Genomic DNA, 22,329 nt, shown 5'->3' with positions numbered 1-22,329 from the left:
CGAGTGACTGAGCTTCTCACCCTATCTCTAATACCCCTTTTCCACCAACAAGAACCGGGTGCTGGTTCAGAGCTAGAGCTATTGCCAGTTCGGAGTTGGTTCGACTGACGAGCTTACTAAGAACCGGTTTGCGTTTCCACCGGCCAGAGAGCCACAACAGAGCTATATCTTACGTCACTGCATACGTATCACGTTGCCCAGCAACGCTAGTACGGCAGCGCCAAACACAAACACACCAGACTTGTTCGAGATGCATCGGCTTCTCGCAGAACGATCAGCACATGAAATCAAAGCGATCAAAAAGCACAAGGAGTCGTATGATCTCCAAACACTCCCGCAGCTCTGATCGGTCCACGCTGCTCCGATGCATCTCGAACAAGGCATCAACAATAATAGACGTTGCGTTACTATGGATGCTCATGGGTTTGCGAAAATAAATCGGCATCCAAACACGGCGAATCCAACGCGTTCGTGCAGCTCGCCGTAACTTACATAGACGGATATTATAATCGAGCTGCTATTAGCTCGACTAGCTGCTATTTAAAAATGGCGGTCACAAGTTTCTCTTCAGTCTTGTTGGCCACGGTAACCCCGCCCCCAGCCTCTGACGCAAGCGGTTCTTTCTTGGCTCCGTTCTAGACCCTGCAATGATTTGGTGCTACTTAAGAACCAGTTTTACTGGTTCGGAGCTGGTGCTTTGGCGGTGGAAAAACAAAGAACCGATTTGAAACTAGGCTCTGGCTCCGAACCAGCACCAGTTCTGCCTTGGTGGAAAAGGGGATTAAGGGATCGCCCAGCCACCCTGCGGAGAAAGCTCATTTCGGCCGCCTGTATCCGGGATCTTGTCCTTTCGGTCATGACCCACAGCTCATGACCATAGGTGAGAGTAGGAACGTAGATTGACCGGTAAATCGAGAGCTTCGCCTTGCGGCTCAGCTCTTTCTTCACCATGACAGACCGGTACAGCGACCGCATTACTGCAGAAGCTGCACCGATCCGTCTGTCAATCTCCCGTTCCATCCTTCCCTCACTCGTGAACGAGACCCCAAGATACTTGAACTCCTCCACTTGAGGCAGGAACTCTCCACCAACCTGAAGCGGGCAAACCACCCTTTTCCGACTGAGAACCATGGCCTCGGATTTGGAGGTGCTGATTCTCATCCCAGCCGCTTCACACTCGGCTGCAAACCGTCCCAGTGCATGCTGAAGGTCCTGGTCTGATGGGGCCAACACGACAACATCATCTGCAAAGAGCAGAGATGAAATTGTGTGGTCCCCAAACCTGACCCCCTCCGGCCCCTGGCTGCGCCTAGAAATTCTGTCCATAAAAGTTATGAACAGAACCGGCGACAAAGGACAGCCCTGCCGGAGTCCAACATGCACCGGGAACAAGTCTGACTTACTGCCGGCAATGCGAACCAAGCTCCTGCTCCGGTCGTACAGGGACCGGGTAGCCCTTAGCCTTTAATATTTGACAGGCAATTTTCGGTCCGTTTTATTTCGCTTTAAAGATTCGCTTCCACAAAATTCACTGGTTCAAATTCGACAGAAAATTCAACATTTCGCATCCGGGAACTGCAGGTATAGCAGTAGATTACCGATTCATAATCTCCATCTGAAATGACGTCACCATAGGTCAGTCATTGTTTTCACTTGAAGGGCCTTTATTCAGTGCAAGTCAAGTTTATTTTAAACAAGCACCACTAATAAAACATTATAGAGGTGGTGTATTATATAAGAAGAAACATTTCACCACACTGAAGGAGTTTACTGACTTCTGATAAAAGAAAAAAAAGGCCAGTTATTGTAGATAGAAATGGTCAAACAAGGCTCACCTTGAACTGCCATGGAAATAAAGTTGACTGGGAGATACCAAGGGCAGCCCTCCTTTACCTAGAAAGCCCCAGTGGACATGAATATGTAAACAGCTCTATCTCATTACAGTACTGCCTGACTGAGGTCACACACACAGAAGTCATGCGGTCACCATCAGCAGGAAATGCAAAGTCAACTGCATGTCTGAAGGGCAACCACACTTCTCTTTCTCTCAGTTATGTATCTCGATTTTTTTTTTCCTTGACCCTCTCTCTGTCTTTGTCCTTTTCCCTTTCTCTCTCCCTCTCTTATTTGTTCCCTCATTCCCCTGAGGGAGAACTTTTATTCCAAAGGCAATTGTTCAGCCTTTCAGGTCCCTCCGTGTGTCCTAGAGTTGGATATTAGAGAGTGGGACGCTCTTTTGTTTTGTCCTAGATCCCCGCTCTATTGTCTACCTCTGCTTCTCTCTGTCTGCAGGGGTGTCTCTCTCCTCTTTATTCGGCTGTTCTCTCTTGGTGGTAATAGATGGCTTAGCCCTCCTTAGAGAGCGCTCTCCATGAACGTGACTGATGATTTGATTTCCCCATGGTTTTGCCCATATGGCCTCAGCAGAGATAACACAAGCTGAAAAGTGCTTTAGCCATCAGTTAATACCTCGGGCTGCTGATCAGTTAATTAATCAAACTGTATGATCAGGTTGGTCCGAGCTTGACCCGTAGACTGACAGCTGGCATGGCACAGACAGTGACATGGGCTCTAAACCTCAATGACACGTACAGCCATTTAACAAATGGGAAAATTAGGATACATTTCACAAGTGAAAGTGCCAAATTTTGTGCTCAAATTCAACATTTTTGTAAGTCTGTTCACGTACGTTATAATTGTGGCTCAGACAATGGTCTAAACAGCAATATTTTATTTATTTATTATTTAATTAAATAAAAAATGGTTTATGGAATTTATTTATTTAATTAATAATTATTTAAATCATAACTGCTTTATTAAAATTAACTTAATTGAAATAGAGTACATTGTATAATTAATACACAGATATTTTTATTAAAGGTATAAAGATTTAAAAAAGGTATTATTTATTATATAATTTACCAATATAATTAATTGTAATTGATTTATACATACTTTATAAATAATAAATAAAATAAAGTCATTACATACTTTTTAAATAGATTTGTTCATTTATTATTTTATATTTTTTTACAAATATTTCAATGAGGTCGAACACCTCGCTATCGCATCACAGACTGTTTTTGCTGTCCTTCATTTTTACGGCAAGGGTAAATTAAGCATGTAATTTTGCAAAATGTCACATTGGATTTATACAATTCATGTAAAAAATGAATTGTGTGTTCATGCTGAAGTCACATTACCTACCAACCAAACAAATAAATAAATACAAATATTATGTTTATTTCTAGATATGAATGTGTGATGGTCGTGTCACGTGCGGAAGGGGACAAAACTCATTTGGGCCTAATTAATAAAACTTTTTTTATGAAATATGTAACCTACTCAAAGTGGCTTGTTTGGTAGTCTGATGGCTTGTGTTAATCAGAACTTGATTAGAATACACAATATTTCAATGACAATATTCCTCGACCAGATACTAATTTTGATCTATCTGTTTATGAGCAGATCTGGTGACTGTCAATTCATATGGATCGGATGGAGATGCTTTTTGACAGGTGGACAGAGGAGTGCATGCATGCTTGTGTGTTTTAGGGCACTGGATCGATCGTGGTGTCAGAGTACCAGGTCGTTCGTAGAGTGGGGGTCGGGATGTAGGGCACCAAGTGTGATTGGGAAATCTTTGTATCTGGTCCCTTTAATGGTAAAGGACAGGCCTTCTGGTTCACTGCTAATTTGATCTTTGCTCACAGAAAATGAGGCCCAGACACTGGCAGGACAGTTCATTTTTTTCCCCCCCTGTCTCGGTAGAGGACATGTCCAGTCCTACACAGGGGGCCAACTCCTTCTGCCTACGCTAGAATGACCTCTGACCTCTGTTCAGCATCCTTCTCAATTACCCACTGACCCTTTCTGTCATAGCAGCACAGACTGCTGGGTAATACACTGGATTTCCAGACACCTTTCAGCATGATTCAATGGATTAAGATGGTTCGTTTGAAACCGTGTGAAATTTACCATATTTGCATGTTGTCATGCATAAATCGACCTTGTTAAAGGTATGTTGTGGTGTTCTCGGCATTGATCCACTCTAAACAGTTTAACTGGATATTAATCATAATATTTTTTTTTAGAAGCCTCTTTTAGCGCTGTTTCCAACCACACTTACCTGCTCAAACAATCACACATCTTTTTCCTACAACATACACATTTACACTCTCTCATTATCACTTTTATTCTCATTCTTCTCAGTGCCAATTAGATCTGAGCAGGCTGGCTGTGACCCGACATTTGGCCTTCGACCTGTGCCTGCTGGGCAGGTGAACTCTTGGCACACTGCGAGTTTGTTCTGGCAACTGAGTTCCTGGTGATGGATGCCGGGTGCTGAGTAGCTCTGACCTTGTTCGGTTTGGCCGTCGAAGGTCATGGTGAAAGAGACAACGTTTTTAACAAAGAGCTTTGATTTGTTGTCATATGTATGGGTCTCTGTGGGCAATGCTTGCTTCATTAAGAAGAGGCGATGCACAAACCTTACGGACCCAACTTGAGCTGCGTAAACGTCATTGTACTTTGCGTAGGAGAGCAAATGACAAAGCAGGTGAAATGAGGAGTAGAAATGGAGGTAGAATTATGGAAATATGAAGAACGAGGGATGCTTTTAAATCTCTCCCTGACTCAGCACACGCTTTTACCTGTTATGTCAGAATGTTCTGCGTGAGCTCAAACTCTCCAGCACTTGGCTAATTAAAAACATTGCTCTTCTTAATTATTCAGCTGCAGCTAATTGATATTCAGCGAGACACTTTTCCTTCTAAACGACCCGTTTAATTTGACCATGGGGTCTGCTGCGGTGATGCCGAAGTCATCCTGCCGTGCGAGACCGGAGATTGTGTGGGAAGAGGCAAGCTCGCAATTAATACAAAGTTTTTGACGCATTATATCTGTCTACGTTTTTTTGGAGTTAGAGAGCTGGAGGAAATGCGGCCCATCTGTTGCTTTGGGCCGTGCTGAATTCTCGCTTGGTGGATACGGCATGATAAATGTCACTGGGCATCTGTTTTTATTGCTCATCTCACAAAAGATTCCTTTGTTGATAATGTTTGGTTGTGTCTTTAAAAGAATAGTTTATAGTCAACTTAATGTGTGGCACGCTTGGTGTCTGGCTTGTACTTTTGTGTGTATAAACAAATTGGAAATGCATTTGCTGTTATTTCATTTTTGTTGACACGCTTATGGTGCTGTGCAAAGACATTAGATTGAAAATAACCTAGAATATTCATTTGAGTCAGGCCATTAGCTTTTTATTTTATTTTATAATGGGTGTGAGTGGGCAACAACAAAATGCAAATATTGTCTCAGGAATGGCAGTGTTTTTAATCGGTCATATAATGAGAAATCAAATTTTCCTAGATCCTTTGGAAATAAAATGGTTCGCTGCACTCTGAATTTATTATTATAACTTTCAGAACTTCCTTCCTGTTTTATCAATACTAAGCAAACTTGTTCTGAACTACTGCCACAAGTCAGATGAGCACTTGAAGCACAACTTCCCACATTCACAATGTCTATCAGCAATGTCTATTTGGTATTCAAAACTTACAGTTACAGTGAAGTATAAAGATTAATTTGGACTATTTTTCAGATACTTCTATTTTTAAACATAAGAATTAAAAAAAAAAAGATGGTAAATAAAGCCACACATTTTGCTGTCCCTGGCTGTGTGTAGCACCTGCAACTCTGCATTTCCTTCTGAAGAATCCTAATGTTGGAAACTGGGCCCAGAAGGAGCAGTGTCCAACGCCAAATGTGATTACAAAATTTAATGTGGATAATAAGGCCAGTGACTTTTTCAGAATATGCAACATTATAGATGGCTCAAATCAAATCCCTCTAAAACCAAAGACATACAAAATATTTTGTAGAGCAGTTGGATTGCATTGGATTACTGTGGGTCACTCTCTCTCTTCATCCAGATACATGTCATGAGAGGTGTGACTTAAGTGATAAATCACTCTCATTGTCCTCCCTTCCATCCTCCCCATTTTTTGTTCTTGGTGTTTGTAGTTTCACTTTCATTTCTCAGCCTCCCATCCCACTCCCTGTTCTTCATTAGTGGGATAATAGCGAGCGATTGGTCATGTGACTCAGGGCCCTATGTAAGCAGTGTAATTTGATTATATGACCTGCAGGAGACTGAATGAGTGTGATGTGATGGAAATAATCCTGACAGTCTGTGTGACTGAGCGACAGAGGGCTGCCATATGCCCCCATGATTCATTGAATAAAAAGGGAAAATCCCTGCGTGCGCATTGGTGGCAGTGCCTCCCTGTCCTTTAATTGCTCATTGGATACGCTTTCACTGCGTTTGCCTACTGGTCTGTGAATGCAGCTGCTCCATCAGTGTGTGTGTGTGTTTCAGGCTGAAGGTCAATGGTGGTAGCTGCATTTTTTTTATTTTTTTTTATTTGGAGCCATAATGTCTCCTTGACCGATTACCCACAATGCTTCTCGCCCACGCAAGTGCCTCGATTGGCTTGCAGACTTGAATGTGTCTGTGTTAGTGTGTGAGTGCTGGAAGGGAACAGTGCAGAGGTCAGATTTATTCTGCCAGAGGGTTTGGACCTCTTCTGTCGAGGGCTGTGGGTGTTTTTGGAGAGCAGTTCTGTCCGTCTTCACTGCTGCAGGTGTGGGACTTGATTAAACTACAAACGTGTGTTGCTGTTAAATTGTGTTACACACACTATCAGAAAAAAAGGTACAAAGCTGTCAATGGGGCAATACCCTAAGATACAAAAGCTAAAAGGTGCTAGTATGTACACTTAAAGTACTAATATGTACACTTAAGGTACTAATATGTATTTAAACATTATTATTATTATTATTATTATGTACCTTGAAGGAATTTAGGGGTAAATAAGATACAAAGATGTACCTTTTCACTTTTGTACCTTATATTATTATTATTATTATTATTATTAATTAATTTTTTATGATTTAGTATTTTTATTTATTTGTACATCAAGTTAAACTAAATCAAAATGTTGCCTTAGCAGCTAGCTGAAATAAAATGTTTGTTTTTTATGTTTGATTTTATTTCAGTTAATGTTTATTTTATTTCAAATAAATTTTTTTTTTATGTTTTTTGTTCATTATAAAATCCCTGGTAAGAGGATGAAAATGTTAAGTTAGCAGTTTTTGTCAAGGTAAGCATCACTAATACTATTGCTCATGCTTTGGGTTAGGGATTTTTTTTTTATGCCGTAAAACTCTTAACTGACGAGCGTAAATTCACACATATGATTCAAGAGTGGTGTGCTATTACATTTTTAAGCCGTTAGATTAAAATTTTTTAAAAGAGCAAGCCATAAAAGGTTTGGGGGGAAAATTTTGTGAACTTACATTGAAGGATGGAACCAAACCACATTTAGAGACCGTAATATCAGATAAGCAAGCAACTGACTTGAAAACCACCTAGCAACATTAAAAAACAACAACTCAGAGTACCTTTGCAACCACTTAGCAATGCCCTGACAATGACCTTTAATGCCCAATCAAAAAGCAAGCATCTGCAAGCTGTAGAAAAATGTCATTTTCAATAATGTCATGTGATGTTACCTTTCCCATTATGAAACGAATGAGAAATTTGCATGCGTGAGAAGATGAAAAAGTTTAATTTTCTTTGGGATTATTAACACTTCTTAGTGACCTAGAAATCACGGCAGACTTACCTGCGGGTTTATAGATATTCGAGTGAGTGAGAAGTTCATCAGCCGTACTGGCCTCCACGAGCGCTGGGGTTGAGCTCTGATGGAGATCGCTCCGCTCTGATTAGATTTAGATTAGATCAGATTTTCAGGGTTTAGATTTTAGATGAGATTTGTTGTGAAGAGCTCCTTCTCACCTTGCGACAGTGTTTGATAACACAGAGATGAACGTGCCGTCTCTGTGTCCCTGCACTATAGCAGCACCCCGCTGCTTCACACTGCAGTCTTTGTGTTTGTGTGTGTGTGTGTGCGCGCTTCAGCCTTTGAATACTGAATGTAATTATAGGAACTTCATCGTTAAATTTCTGTTCTCTTTCTCTGTCCTTTTTCTTTCTGCTCCCTCACTCCAGCAACTGGAGAGAAAGGTAAGGCACAAGAGAGGTTTGATTTATACATCCCATATCTATCTCAACCTGCTTCCTGCTGCAGTACTGCATGCCTAAATATACTATACCTCTCTCTTTTTGTGATTCACTGCTGAGATTTTTTTCTAATTATCATTTTTCTTTCATTTGATGTCATCTTCTTGCCATTGTGTTTCTTCACCAGCACAGAAATTAATTTTCATTTGTTTCATTGTTCAAATGTAAGGAGCCACATTATTTAAATGTGCAATGGGACACTTTTGCTTACAAAATAAATTAATCATGGCTGAATGCGAATTGCTCAATCTGAAAACGTTTGCATGATGCTGCATCCACGCTGCTACATGTTAGTTGTAGTCCAAGATGACCAGCACAACATAACCAAAAAATGCCTTTAAAAAATTAATTGTGATTTGTGAAAATTACAATTTTAGTTAATAAAATAAAATAAACATTTATTACATTTATATTTTAAGAAATGTATATTTTAAATAATTTAGTTTTTAGTGTTATTTTCTTATTGATTATTTCATTCATTTTCTTGTTCCATTTTTATTTATTTATTTCCTTCTAGTGTTTTTTTATTTTTATTTTTTGGGATAGGGAAAACAGAGCACAACAACTTTAGGGGGAAATTAAACTAGGAATAGTAGAACCACAATCAAAAAAGCGATTTGGAGTCTGTTTTCAACAATCCTATACATTTTGAAGGCACAAAAGGCAATAGATGAGTAAACATGGCTGTCAGCATACTGTATCTCCTCTCTGAGTGTGTTATAAATTAGTGAGGGTCACTTCTAGTAGCTGAAGGTCAGGAGTGACAGAGGGGGAGAATCATGTGTGATAGGACAGAGAATCACGGATAAGGCCATAAAGATTTTTTATTCTTCCACTGCTGATGTTATCGCTTTGTCTCTTCCATTCACACACACCAAGCCTCTAACACACAAAGAGGGTTCCAGTGAACATTCCCACATGAACCCTGTCATGAACTGATGCCCTTGGAATAATCAAAGGTCTATGTCATCTCTCAAAATGCCAGCAACCTGAGGCCATACTCTTCAGGGTAGAGAATATCTACTGTGCTGCTATGTGTAAGGACTTAGATTAGTTATGATTGTGCCTGAAGAAATATATTCAAGTTATTTTAAAAGCTCCCCTCGAAATTGAAATTAAGCCATCATTTACACACACTCATGTTATTCCAAAACTGACTTTATTCCATTGAGCACAAAAGGAGAAATTTAAACATCTTTTACAAACAATAAAAGTAAATGGTGACCCAATGCTACAAAGCTAAAAATAATTTAAAGGGGTCCTATTATGCTTTTCCACTTTTTCAACTTTAGTTTTAATGTGTAATGTTGCTGTTTGAGCATAAAAAAGATCTGCAAGGTTACAAAGCTCAAATTCCACTCCAAAGGGATATATTTTTAACAGAATCCACTTTCCAAGAACCACAACGTGGTCATAATGTTCCTCATTTAAATTATCCCTGCCCACGGATTGCACAAAAAGGGGACAAAACCTGGTAAAACGGCGTTAGAGAATACAGTGTTGTCGCTATGTCAAAGAGACACTGTTTTTTCCACTCATTTGTTTGACCTTCCTAAAGCTGACAAGAGTGGTTATATATATAAGGTGTATATATGTGCCGGAAATTTTTTGGAGAACAGTTTTCTGTTGCTTTTGTAAGCTCTCGCTTTTGTAAGACCGTTCACCATTTTAAACATGGTTTTGTAATCGATTACTGTTTCTATTACCTTAGTTTTCCGACAAATATCATGATTAAATGGTGGATAACATCGTATCTATAATGTATAAGAAAATTACAAAAAACTTGCCACTCTGAAACGTCCTGTGAAATCCGTGCTGTGCATGAAATGCATTCTGCATAATGCTCTTGTTCGTTAACATTGTCAGGGTCTGAATCGGGCTCGAATTGGTTTGAAATTTACGCCAAACTTAATATTTACACAAGACAAACTTGCAGTTATGGAGGGGCGGGACATTTCCCAAACGTGCACTACGCTGTGCCAATCACAACACACTGGGCCAGCTAAACAATCACAGCACATTTGGTATTTCAGAAGGAGGGGCTTCATCTAAATCTGCGTATTCGAGCCAGACTGGGGAGAGAGGTGCGGTAATAATGTAAAATATGTGAAAAATAATAAGTTTTTTGAACAATCAAGCATGAAAACATATTCTAGTACACCCCAGAAACAAAATCCAGACTTTGTAAAAGAGCATAATAGGACCCCTTTAAAGCACCATGAAAGTGCTCAATATGACCGATGTGCTGTAATATGCTATATTTAAAAAAAAAAAATTTGTGAGGAAAAGACCAAGATTTAAGTCATATTTCACTTCTAGTCAAGTAGGTTTGCATATTCAAATGTGATGTTTTCAGCTTAATGCTCCTACTTTTAATTGTTTTAAGAAAATGCTCAAAATGTTATTTTTATGAAAGATTTGAATAACAAATATGAATAATATTATAAAATAAAATATTATAGTATATATTGTTAGTAATAATATTTATTATTATTATTATTATTATTATTATTATTAGCAGTATTATGTACCATGTATTAGGTATTATTTTTGCTAATTTTTATGCATTGTTTGTAGCCTTTTTGAGTTTAAGGAAGATTATTATTATTATTTATTACATTTCTTTCTATTCTTTATATAAAGCTATCAAATTACTTCAGAAGCTTCGAATATAGCGATCAAGTCATATTGCCAACTGTTATATTATTTCTAGGGTGCTTTTTGTCATTTTTGGAGCTTGACTGCCCATTTACTATCATTGTATGGAAAAGATCAGCGTGAACATCCTGCCAAGCATTTCATTTTGCTGTCTGCTGATGCTAGAGACTCTGTGTGATGTTATATTGAATGCAGTTGTGTGTATGTGTGTGTTCTCCACAGGCTAGACAGTTGGAGGAGAGAGACAAAGAGCTCCGGAAGCAGGACGCCTTCTACAGAGAGCAAGTGGCCAAGCTGAAGGAAAGGGTATGACCTATACATTTGCAGTTACATTATCCACAGTTCCTGAATATATAGTGATGAACGCTAAAGCACTACATTATTATTAACGATATTATCGGATACGATAACCGTAATTCTCAACAGTAACTCGTGGTGCAGCTGTCCTGAGCCATAGAGGCAGATTGTGAGTCAGACTGTCCTGTGTTATAGAGGCAGAGGTGAGACAGGCTGTCTTGCTTTACAATACCATGGTGAGGCAGGTTGTCTTGATCTGCAATGTGCGGCTGAGGCCTCTCTGCAACCTTGCTCACTCATTTGTTGTGTCCTCAAACTGACACCCTCCTGCAGCTCATGGTCAGATCCTCCTCTGAGCCTCTGGGATGGGAGGCGTCCACCTTCCCTCACCTCAGATTCTTCACCCTCAAAGGACAAACACATACTAAGCTCCCAGAAGGGGGTGTGAAAGTGTGTGCAAAAATGGTAGATATCTAGTGTTGACCCATTTTAAAAGTGTAGGTTGTGTGTGTCCATAGGTGTTTCAAAGGTTTAGCCCTCTGTAACCATCTTTTTGAGCTTTTTCAACTCATCTGCAATTCACATACTTTAGCATTAGCAAAACAGTAACATGTCTTATTAAACATTTTTGGAATTAAATGGCAGAATCTTTCGTCTTACTAAGGCCGCATTTACACATAGCCGGTTATTTAGAGAAACAAAAAGGTTAGAAAAACCTTTGATGCTCTCCAGAATGCAAACATGCTCACACATGAGTGTCTTACTTCCTGAACCCGCACTCGCCCGTCAAATCTTGTCCCACGCCACACTCTGTTGCATCAGGTCTCTACTTGAAAGCTTCTGTAATGAGTGATTTACTGTAACTGCTTTGTTGTGTTAGTTTGCACACTATAAAGGACAAGTCTGTGGTTATCGACAGCATGCCACAAATGCAGTCCATAGAATCTAGGTTAGAAAATAACCTAGAATATTCTTTTAAAGCTCCATTAAGTCAGTGATTAGACTTATACTGTGTCCATGAATCTAGCTGATCTTGCACACCGCAGTCTCTCTTGTCTCTTTACAAGGACAGCTTTCACGCCATTTCAGCTCTGCATGCGGAGGCGTTATTGATCACTCGCAGCTTCATCAATCACTTATCGAGCTCTGTTCAATATTCCCGGCACTGTGTCAACATGTACACAAACACATACACAGACCTCACCCCTTCTGAGTGAGAGAGACACACTCAGCTGAACACTAGTGTGTCTGAGCCCAGTTGGTTTGTGAATCATGATTTGTTGGTTAGACATCAATACAAGACAGTGGCATAGAAAAGAGTAGGGAACATATACAGTATATGCAATAAAATTATTTATTCTTTTCTAAAAGAACCATCAGATGCAGATAATGATAATAAATTATTATAATGATGATAATAATAATAATAATAATAATAATACATATATAGAATAAAATATTTAATTAAATAAAAATATTGTATATTTACATTTTCAATAATTAAAATGAATAAAATGATGAAATACGTATGTAATAATAATATTGATAATTTTCCTAGCAAAAATAAGTATGTGTAATCGCATTATTCATATACAGCTCTGGAAAAAATTAAGAGACCACTGCAAAATTATAATTTTCTCTGGTTTTACTATTTATAGATATTAGGGGTGGAACGGTACACAGAAGTCACGGTTCGGTTCATACCTCGGTTCAGACATCACGGTTCGGTACGAGTTCGGTACAATGGAGGGGAAAAGCAAAACAAAAATGCAGAAGGCTTGTGCATGTCTCAGGCTGTAACACCAAAGGAAAATAAATTACTTAAGCCTTGTATTTTTTAAATAAGTTTTATTAATAAAGTAAAGGCATAGAACCAGTTTATTTGTAGTGCACTGACAATAGTTTTATATAATTAGTTTATTAATTAAATTAATAAAAAGACAAAAAGACCTTGAGATATGTTTGGTAATTGTACCTGAATGAATTGAAAATGTATTTGCTACATTTCAGATTAATATATTTGTTTTCCTTAAAATTTTAATTAACAGTAACTTAAACACTTTGCAGTTTGAATGATGTCCTGTATAAACAAAATGACGGAGTATGTTTTCATTTTCCACTGTTCGATCGCGCCCACGCCACACACACACACACACACACACACACACACACACACACACACACACACACACACACACACACACACACACACACACACACACACACACACACACACGCACGCACACAAATATAAGTAAACACTTTGCGACTTTTCGATCGCGCCTCACACACACACAAATATAAGTAAACACTTTACGACTTTTCGATCGCGCCCGCGAATATATATATTCCAGCATTGCAATCTTTACATCGCAGCCTGCGGGGCTACAGATTAGGTGTCCCTAAAGAACCCGCGTATCTAACAGTAGTTCTGCATTACGTTAATTAATTTGCACACGAGTTTTATTTATTTTTATACCGTGTATTCTCCGTGTAAATTTAAGCACCGAACCGTGACACCCGTACCGTTTTGGTTCAATACGAATACATGTACCGTTCCACCCCTAATAGATATGTGTTTGGGTAAAATTAACATTTTTGTTTTATTCTATAAACTGACACCTTTCTCCCAAATTCCAAATAAAAATATTGGCATTTAGAGCATTTATTTGCAGAAAAATGTCAACTGGTCAAAATAACAAAAAAGATTCAGTGTTTTTAGACCTCGAATAATGGAAAGAAAATAAGTTCATATTCATTTTTAAACAACACAATACTAATGTTTTAACTTAGGAAGAGTTCAGAAATCAATATTTGATGGAATAACCCTGATTTTCAAATCACAGCTTTCATGCATCTTGGCATGCTCTCCACCAGTCTTTCACATTGATGTTGGGGGACTTTATGCCACTCCTGGTGCAAGCATTCAAGCAGCTCGGCGTTGTTTGATGGCTTGTCAGTAATGTTGTCAGTAGTTTATAGAATAAAACAAAAATGTTAATTTCACCCAAACACATACCTATAAATAGTAAAACCAGAGAAACTGATAATTTTGCAGGGGTCTCTTAATTTTTTCCAGAGCTGTATAGTGATGTGTGTGTGTATGTATGTATGTATGTATGTATGTATGCTTCCTTTTTGAAGCTTGAAATCTCTGTTCAATGTAATTACGTGAAAATGAGCGACCTGTAGTTTCGTTTAAATCTTCTGCGTAACAATAAAAGAGAGAAAGAATGTGGCTATATATAAATGACATCATTTTGGGAACCACAGGATTGTGGTTTTCCCTAGCCTTTGGTCTCTAACAATACCAGCTACGAAAAAGAGAAAAGAGTGAATGAGAGATACAGAGAGAGAAGAGAATAAAACGCTGATATATATTACATGTCTCTTTCAATTCAGTTTGCTCGTTTATCAGTGGCCTGCGTGTGACAGCCCGTCACAGCTCTGAGACGACTGCCACCTCCAGCCTACTTATTGCCGTGGCCACTCAAATTGCCTCTGAAACAATATCTATATATGAACCGCACGTATATATTCGCCTCAGATTTTCACTCTGTAAAACAATCTCATATTTCAACTGACCGCTCTCCTCTTTTTTTTCACCATTTCTTTTCTTTTTTTTTCTACTCAATTGCGCTATCAGAAGTTTTGTGTCTTTTTCCTAATGCTTCATGATAACAGTGGAAAGTCTGAGGTGTTGAAGGAAGCTGCTAATACAGTGATTTTAGCCTGATCAATGGAATTTAAATGACCTCAAAAGCACTTAAATGCAGTGGCTTGGAATGGATGTTAGCTTGCTCATAATTAGACATTCTTATGATCTGGCTTGATAATGTGTAAGAAAAGCATAATAACATTGATCGCTTACCAAGCCAGTCAGGCTTAGTGATAAAATTCCCAAAGTGCATTGCACCTGTCAGTCAGGTGCAAACTGGTAACAAGAGTTGGGAATTGTAAGCTATTCTGTTCTAATCCCGTCTCGCCATTCCCAGCCCCTTTATGATTAAATTAATGATTCTGTTATCATTTTTTAAAGATGCAACTTCCCTAGTCTTATGCTAAACCAAAAATACTAAACTAACACTAAACGAACATAATACTAAACTAACAATATTTGTGAGTAATGTATTGTAATATCTCTTAGATTCAATAAAATAATAAAATAAAATAAAAAACCTCTACAGAACATGAATCTGGTGGGGAGGTGTGTGCTCTATGAGATTGCAAAAATAATTATTGATGTGTAATTGAATGATTCCTAAATTGTATTGAATAATAATAACTTATATTGTTGTTATTATTATATTGATAATAATAATTAATAATTGATTGATTAATGGGTTTCTCCCCATGTGCCATTCATTGGACAACCAGATAACAGTATTTATTTACTTATTTGCCCGTTTATTTTTATTTGTTTTATATATTTATTATTATTATTATTATTATTATTTTAATGAAACAGGTTCTAAATCAGAACCAGTTCTCAATTCTCAACCCTAATTTTGAGGGTGCAGAGTCAGATTTTCAAGAGCACAACTCTGTCTGAAATTGTGTCCAAAAGAAAACTTCTTATCTTTTTTTATCACATGATGTAGCGACACTTTTGCTTGAACTCCATTCAAAGCTTTGACTCTCGGGGGGCTGTTACCTAGCAACACTATATGATGTAGTCGTAGTAACCCGTAGTGATGCTTCAATGTAAATAGCTAATCTCTGCATGTAAAACTCTCTCTCTCTTTCTGTTTTCCATGCTTCTGACATCATTGTTAAGTGAAGAATGTGAGTTGTTTTATTTGAGATCAATGTGTGGTCATTTATCTCTTCCTCCCTGTAGACGACACACTGGAAAGGGACAGTGTCTGTCTCCGCACGAAGCCTCGTTAATTTAATTAGCAGAGTTTTATCTAGACAAGAGACACAGCTTGAGCTTTGCACTCGCAGTCATGTCCCCTTGTTTTTACTTCCAGCCACAAGCGTAGTAAAATTGGAATAGTTCAACATTTCTTACCATTTGCTCACGATTTTGTCATTCCAACCCCATATGGTGTTCTGTATTAGTCGTAAAATGTCACCAATATGTCACTCTAAAAATGTTTTCCATGCTTTGACTGAAGGTTTTTGCCATTAAGCTACAGCATTTGTGCTTGTTTGGGACATTTCCACTCGTCTGTTTTGTTTCACAGTCTCCCGCAGTAAGAGGCAGCGACGGAAGGATTGACTCCACAGGCCTCTGTTCTGCTTTCCTTCCCTGTTTGCAGTTGCTATCTTTGATTTGTTAAAGCGCAGTCTCGCGCCTCCGCCTGTGCGCTGCGGAGCCAATATGGCTGCCGTGCTGTTGAGCCATAATGGCTGTCTCAGCGGGGGTTTCCCTCCTCATCCTCTCTGGTCTGTGAGAGATAACGCAGCCTGCTGATTACGGCACCACTGCTCAGATCTCTCATTATAAAGCTTGCGATATTTAATTTGAACATGGGGTTGTTTCTCAAAACACCACCTATATGTGCCGTCAGTGGCAGGAGTAGTTTTTAGGAGATTCTTTCATTAGTTCATAACACCCCTGTGTGCATCGGATTAAATAAAGTTTTATTTTAAGATGCCTGTAAACAGAAAGTGAGAGAGTGTTTCACAGCTGCTGTGTGGAACAGGTAAAGAACTGGAGTGTTTTTTAGTGGTGCTTGCTAAGGAAAGGAATGAAACCTCGGAATTGTTTTTTAGGGTTGATACAATTGAAACATTATAACATATGTGTACTGTGTGTGTGTGTGTGTGTGTGTGTGTGTGTGTGTGTGTGTGTGTGTGTGTGTGTGTGTGTGTGTGTGTGTGTGTGTGTGTGTGTATGTATGTAGTGGTCCTGATGATTTGTTAGTGTGACCACATGACTTTAATTTGGGAAACAAAAGAGTTTAGAGTTAAGAGTATTAAAACAGTTTTGTCTGTTGGACCTCATGACTTTGTCAGTTGCAACTCGAGGTCTCACCACATAACTTTGTGCAATATATTTATATTTTCTTAAATGTATAAGAAGAAAGAATAATAAAACACTTTTGTAAAATCAAAGCCTCTCTATAATAACTTAGACCATGTGACTTTGATATTGCAACCAACAAACACAAGTTTTTTTTAAATATATTTATAATAAATAAAACAAGAAATAAATTGTGGTGCGACCAACAAATTCATGTGGTCCAACAGACAAGTGTTTTAACTTACCATAGAGAGGCTTTGATTTTGCAGACAGATTTGTTCCCTCTAAAATATTTAAGTAATAGTAATAATAAAACACGTTTCACTGCAAAATCATGTGGTCTGACCAAGTCAAGAAGTCCAACAGTCAATAGTGTTGTTCTTGTCATGACAAATCATGTCATGTGGCGTGACCAAAAAAGTCTTGTGGTCTTACTAATGTAACTCATCAGAGATGACTCCTGCAGACCCTCATGACTGTGTTAAGGTCAACATGCCTCTTAAAATATCAGATTATTTGGTATTTTCATAAGGCAAGGTTAGTTCATGTTGTAAAATGTCATGTGGTGCAAGTTCTCAAAACGTTAATATTTATGAAATATAATTATAAACAACAAAAAAATTTTTTTAAATAATGATTAAGATGTGAAATATATAGTTTTGTAATCATAATCTGATATTCTAGCCATGACGAATGAAGATGAGGGTTTAGGGTTTCGTGAAAGAGTATGTGGGTGGTAAACGTACGCTCTCAGATTGATGGAGGGGCCTCTAAATCAGTGTGGCCCAACTCTGAAATCAAAATCAGCACCTATCCCATTCTCTCTTTAATCAAGGGAAAAGGCAGACCTCCCAAATTACACCGCCAATCAGGTCTTGGGGTTTTAGAGCGTGTGTGCGTGGAGGTCCGACTTTTCATGTAATCAGTGTCTCTGCAGGCCAGCGACTTCTTAGTGTGTATCCCTCATTAGTGCTGACTTCTCCCATCAGATCAGCATCATCACAACATGCTCTTAAAATCACTGCTGTTGTTCCCTTTTACCAGGCTCCTCAGAGTCAAGTTCGTACCTGATGCCGTCTTTAACTCTCAATGCTGTTGTTCCAATAATAGGCTTGATGGCAGGCTCGTTTACTCAGGGGGAAATAAAACATTATTTTGGATTTTACAAGTGTGTGAGTCAGCCCTTCAGATTCCTACAGTAGGTCCCACAGTGTAATAGTACCATGCAGCGACCAAAGTAAAATTTGCCAAGCGCCAAATGTGAAAATCTTTCCTTAGCAAGTAAATAAAACCATTAGCTGGTAACTATTTTTTTAACTATTGGAAATTTAATTTAATTATATTTTAGTTGGATTTCTTATTTTAGTTGAATATTATATCACACACACAAAATTTATGGTATGCAAATTGCTTATCTACTAGCCATTGGTAGGTTTGACGGGAAGCTGATTTTGGACTCTTATAGCCACTAGACAAATGGCTTCTACTTGACATGCAGTCCATCAGAAGCTATACAGTAGCTTCACTAAAAGCCTAAGATATAATTATTGATCCTCATGGTTGTTGTCTTTCATTTGTATTGATTGTGTGTGCGAGAGAGTGAATGTGAAATGAACCTGTCTCGCTGTGATTGAGAGCTCTCTTTATGGATGTAGCTTGAGCAAGTTTTTGTTGTCCCATCCTCAAATTCAGTCGTCCATCTGACATTCGGCCCATTTTCTTCGAAATGTCAGTTATCTTTTCGAATCGCCGACCTGAACGGTTTATCAAGGTCCATTCCAGGTTGTAAGGAACATTCATTTTTACCCACCTACTCTTGACACACTTCACTAAGATCCTCATAAGTTTTTAGATTGCCATCATCTGTTAGTGTGATGACCTTTTCATCTTTGATGACACTTTTTCTTTGATTTCCTCCCTTCTTTGAGATCTAAAAGCCAGCAGAACTCTTTTGTGCTGCACGCCAGACAACAAAAAAATGCTTTAAATTATATTTCAATCAATTTTTTTTGTCCTTCTTTTGTACTGGAAGCACAGAAAGGTGGAGACTCAGTTGGGTTGGACCTGCTGCTGTTTTGAACATTTGTGTTATTGGGAGCTTTTTATGTCTATAAATGTTCCCCTTCATCTATTCATTCTGCAGGAGACAGCAAAAGGATTAGGAATACACAAACAGTCATCATTTTAATTCTGAAAAGCAAAGTGATTTTCTGTAAATATTTTATTTTGACACACATTTTCACTCTCTCTCTTCCTCAGAGTGGCCAGTTCTACAAGGTGTCAAATGAGAACTATCACAAGGCAGCAGACGAGGTCAACGCCAAGTTCAAGTGAGTTCAGAATTACACACCATGGCGTTCATCAGCTTAAAGTCCAACATTAATACAGCTTATAATCCTGCCTTTTCAGACGCAATACGTTGTGTAAGTAAGATGCATGTATGCAAATGTGAGCACACACACTGATGCTGGGTAGCTCCTTGGCTGCATTACATATTTCACAATGAGCTTTTGTTCTAGCATCTCTGTCAGTTCCCATTTACACAATGCTGTAATTAGGTATGGTATAGGTTTCTTTTAAAAAATGAGAATTCTAACGTTATGTACTCGCACTCATATTTTTTTAAACATCTTTGTTTAGAGAATGTCCAAGCTGCTCACTTCCATACAACGAAAGCCAATGAAGACCAGGGGCACCATTATAAAAGTAGCCCTTATGAATCATGCGCAATATTTTTCTGAAGCCATGCGAAAGCCTTGTTTAAGGAACAGAGTAAAATTCAAGGTGTTATTAACTGAAAATCTTGCTCGACATCATTTACTTTCATTACATGTAGAATATTTTGCGATAAAATGACTACTTTTGTGTTTTACGGTGGAAGGAAAGTCCTACGGGTGTAAATGATGAACAGAATTTGGTCAAACTATCCCTTTGAATCTACAAAAAACATATGCAATCATGCTTCACTACTTCATCCGGAAACACACTTAAGATGTTTCCATCATCTATTCTGACAAACTTTGATAAAGTCTTGTCATGAATATGAAATCTTGACCATTAGGCTACTGTAGCTGGAAACATGTAACTGAAGAGCCCTACAATTATAGGACATTTTGGCTCCATATGTCTTAATGTGGCCTATTAGCCCCAATAGTAATGCATGTTGGTAAAGGGGAAGTGAATGAAGGCCAGCCTGTTTCAGGACTAGCCTGCGCTCACAAATCGCATTAGGCTGTCATTATCCCTCTTCCTCAGTGCCAACACAGGGATCATCGTCTCTTTAGAAATGTCAGAAATTGATTTGTGGTGTCCAGTGGGGCAGGATCGGAGTCGGGAGGGGGGAGGTTGCGCGGCTAATGCTAAATTGCATTAAGAAATGCATTAAAATAGCATTAGCCTGACATGGTTCTTCGCACAGGCCTGGACTGGGGTGTCATGTGACCAGCGGGGCAACAGTGGATGCTGTGATTGGCTGATTGCATTAGAGAGGTGCATTAGCAGCGCTGTGATTGGATTACGGGGTGGAGGGAAAAGCGTGTGTGAGAGGGCTTTTTTGTATATAATGAAATGTCTTCAAGGTCTGATGTTTCACGAGGAAAGACGCAGCTTTACTGACTGCGAGAATAATGAGGTTTAACTGCATGTGCGTGAGAAAGAAGAAAGGAAACATAAAAGTCTCTGTATTATATGAACGATGGGCCACAGGTGTGTGTGTATGTGTGTGTGTTTAGGTTGTACATTAGAAACAAGTCTATCTGTATTGCTTTTCCCAAATGGATATTCCAAACATATCTCCCCTCTAAAGGGAAAACAGGCGATAAGATCCTATCAGGAATTGGGTTGAGTAAAAAGAATTAAGTATATTTTTGTCTGAGCCTTTTGATTTCCTGAAAGTTGAAACTGCCCTGGAGATGGAGGTCCAAATCTGCATAATTGATGGAATTAACATGAGTTTGAAATGATAATCTTTTACTTGAAGTTGTAAATGATCGTCTCTTCGACGTCTTTATTCTCTCAGTAGCTGAAAGCTTTAGATGTGCTTGTGACTTCTGGAAAAATCAGTCTGAGGTCAAATGGTCTAATTGCTTTGGGATGTTTGTACATCTGTAAAATAAAATGCCTATTTGATTTAACAAGATTTATTTTAATTTACCTTATTCCATGAATAACAAAGGGGGTTGTAATGTTTTTTGCAATGCCTTTACATCTGTATAATAACATCCGATTTACCCAGGTAAAGCATGTTCATGGATCGACACCCTTTGTCGTAGGGTTAGGCCTATCCTTATTGGTGACTTCTGAGACGTGAATCAGCAGCCGTTGATGACAGATTGTGTCTAGCAACATGGCAAGTTGAGAAATGTTCTGTTTATGCAAGTGTGGAGTGACTAGATAAACAACACAAACAATGGAGAAGTTAAAAAAAAATCCTATGTATTTCTCTGACCATGTACAGGGACAATATAAGATGATGTGTGAAAAACATCTGTGATTGTTCAGCTTTGATATTATACATTTATATTAAATATATATATATATTTTAGGGGATTAAATATTATACAAACTAGAGCTGCACGATTAATCAAAGTCATTTTCTCGACGTAAATCATTTTCTCGTTTCAAACACTCACACGATGACAATAATTGAGATTTTCACAGAAGTAATGGGATAAAAGTTTATTATCCAGATATAAATGCTGATCTCTAAGGTAGCGATCAAAATAGAGTTAATCACCTTTTGAAAGAAACTTGACACTTTAAATAACGACTGTATAATTGCATCATTACACCAGTAGGTGGCGACAAGCAACTGTTCAAAAAAGTATTTGTGATTGAATCATTCATTCAAAAGATTCGTTCAAAAATTCTGATTCATCCAGTAATGAAACAAGTGAAGTATTTATGAGGAAGTCAGTGAATAATTTTTTCCAAACCATTTATTTTTAAAATAATTCATTCAGATTAATCAGTAATTTTAAATAGATTGCAGCAATTAACATTTTGTCTGAACAGCTAGTAAATTGCGTTATTTTGTTTAGTTATCCGTTCAGAATCATGGGAGAATCATGCAGCTTTAATAGAAACTGATTGGACGTCAACAAAGTAGTGACGTTCATAACCGCTTCTAGGCCAAACAGAACTCAAAACACCTTTGAGAAACCAAGCAATGCAGTGATGACATGGTAAACTGAACTTTTAGGGATGGGTTTGGAATGACATTTCTGTCATCCAATGGTTTTCTGATATGGTTATGGTT

The 22,329-nt window shown here is 38.3% G+C and overlaps 1 protein-coding gene across 2 annotated transcripts in view; it reads left to right on the top strand.

Annotated features, from left to right (window-relative positions):
- chchd3a (coiled-coil-helix-coiled-coil-helix domain containing 3a) overlaps nt 1-22,329 on the top strand; it is a 72,010-nt gene that overhangs the window by 36,172 nt on the left and 13,509 nt on the right. The window contains exons 5-7 of one of the 2 annotated variants that reach the window (XM_082166330.1): nt 8,075-8,089; nt 11,027-11,110; nt 19,332-19,402. In XM_082166330.1, the coding sequence (XP_082022456.1) occupies nt 8,075-8,089; nt 11,027-11,110; nt 19,332-19,402 (170 nt within the window). The remainder of the gene's footprint in view (nt 1-8,074; nt 8,090-11,026; nt 11,111-19,331; nt 19,403-22,329) is intronic. The other variant, XM_082166331.1, reaches the window with a different exon arrangement.

This window comes from Leuciscus leuciscus, assembly GCF_965113295.1.
Source record: "Leuciscus leuciscus genome assembly, chromosome: 4".
Taxonomy (NCBI): domain Eukaryota; kingdom Metazoa; phylum Chordata; class Actinopteri; order Cypriniformes; family Leuciscidae; genus Leuciscus; species Leuciscus leuciscus.
Note: the sequence above shows the minus strand (reverse complement) of the source record. Positions and strands in the feature narration are given on the sequence as shown.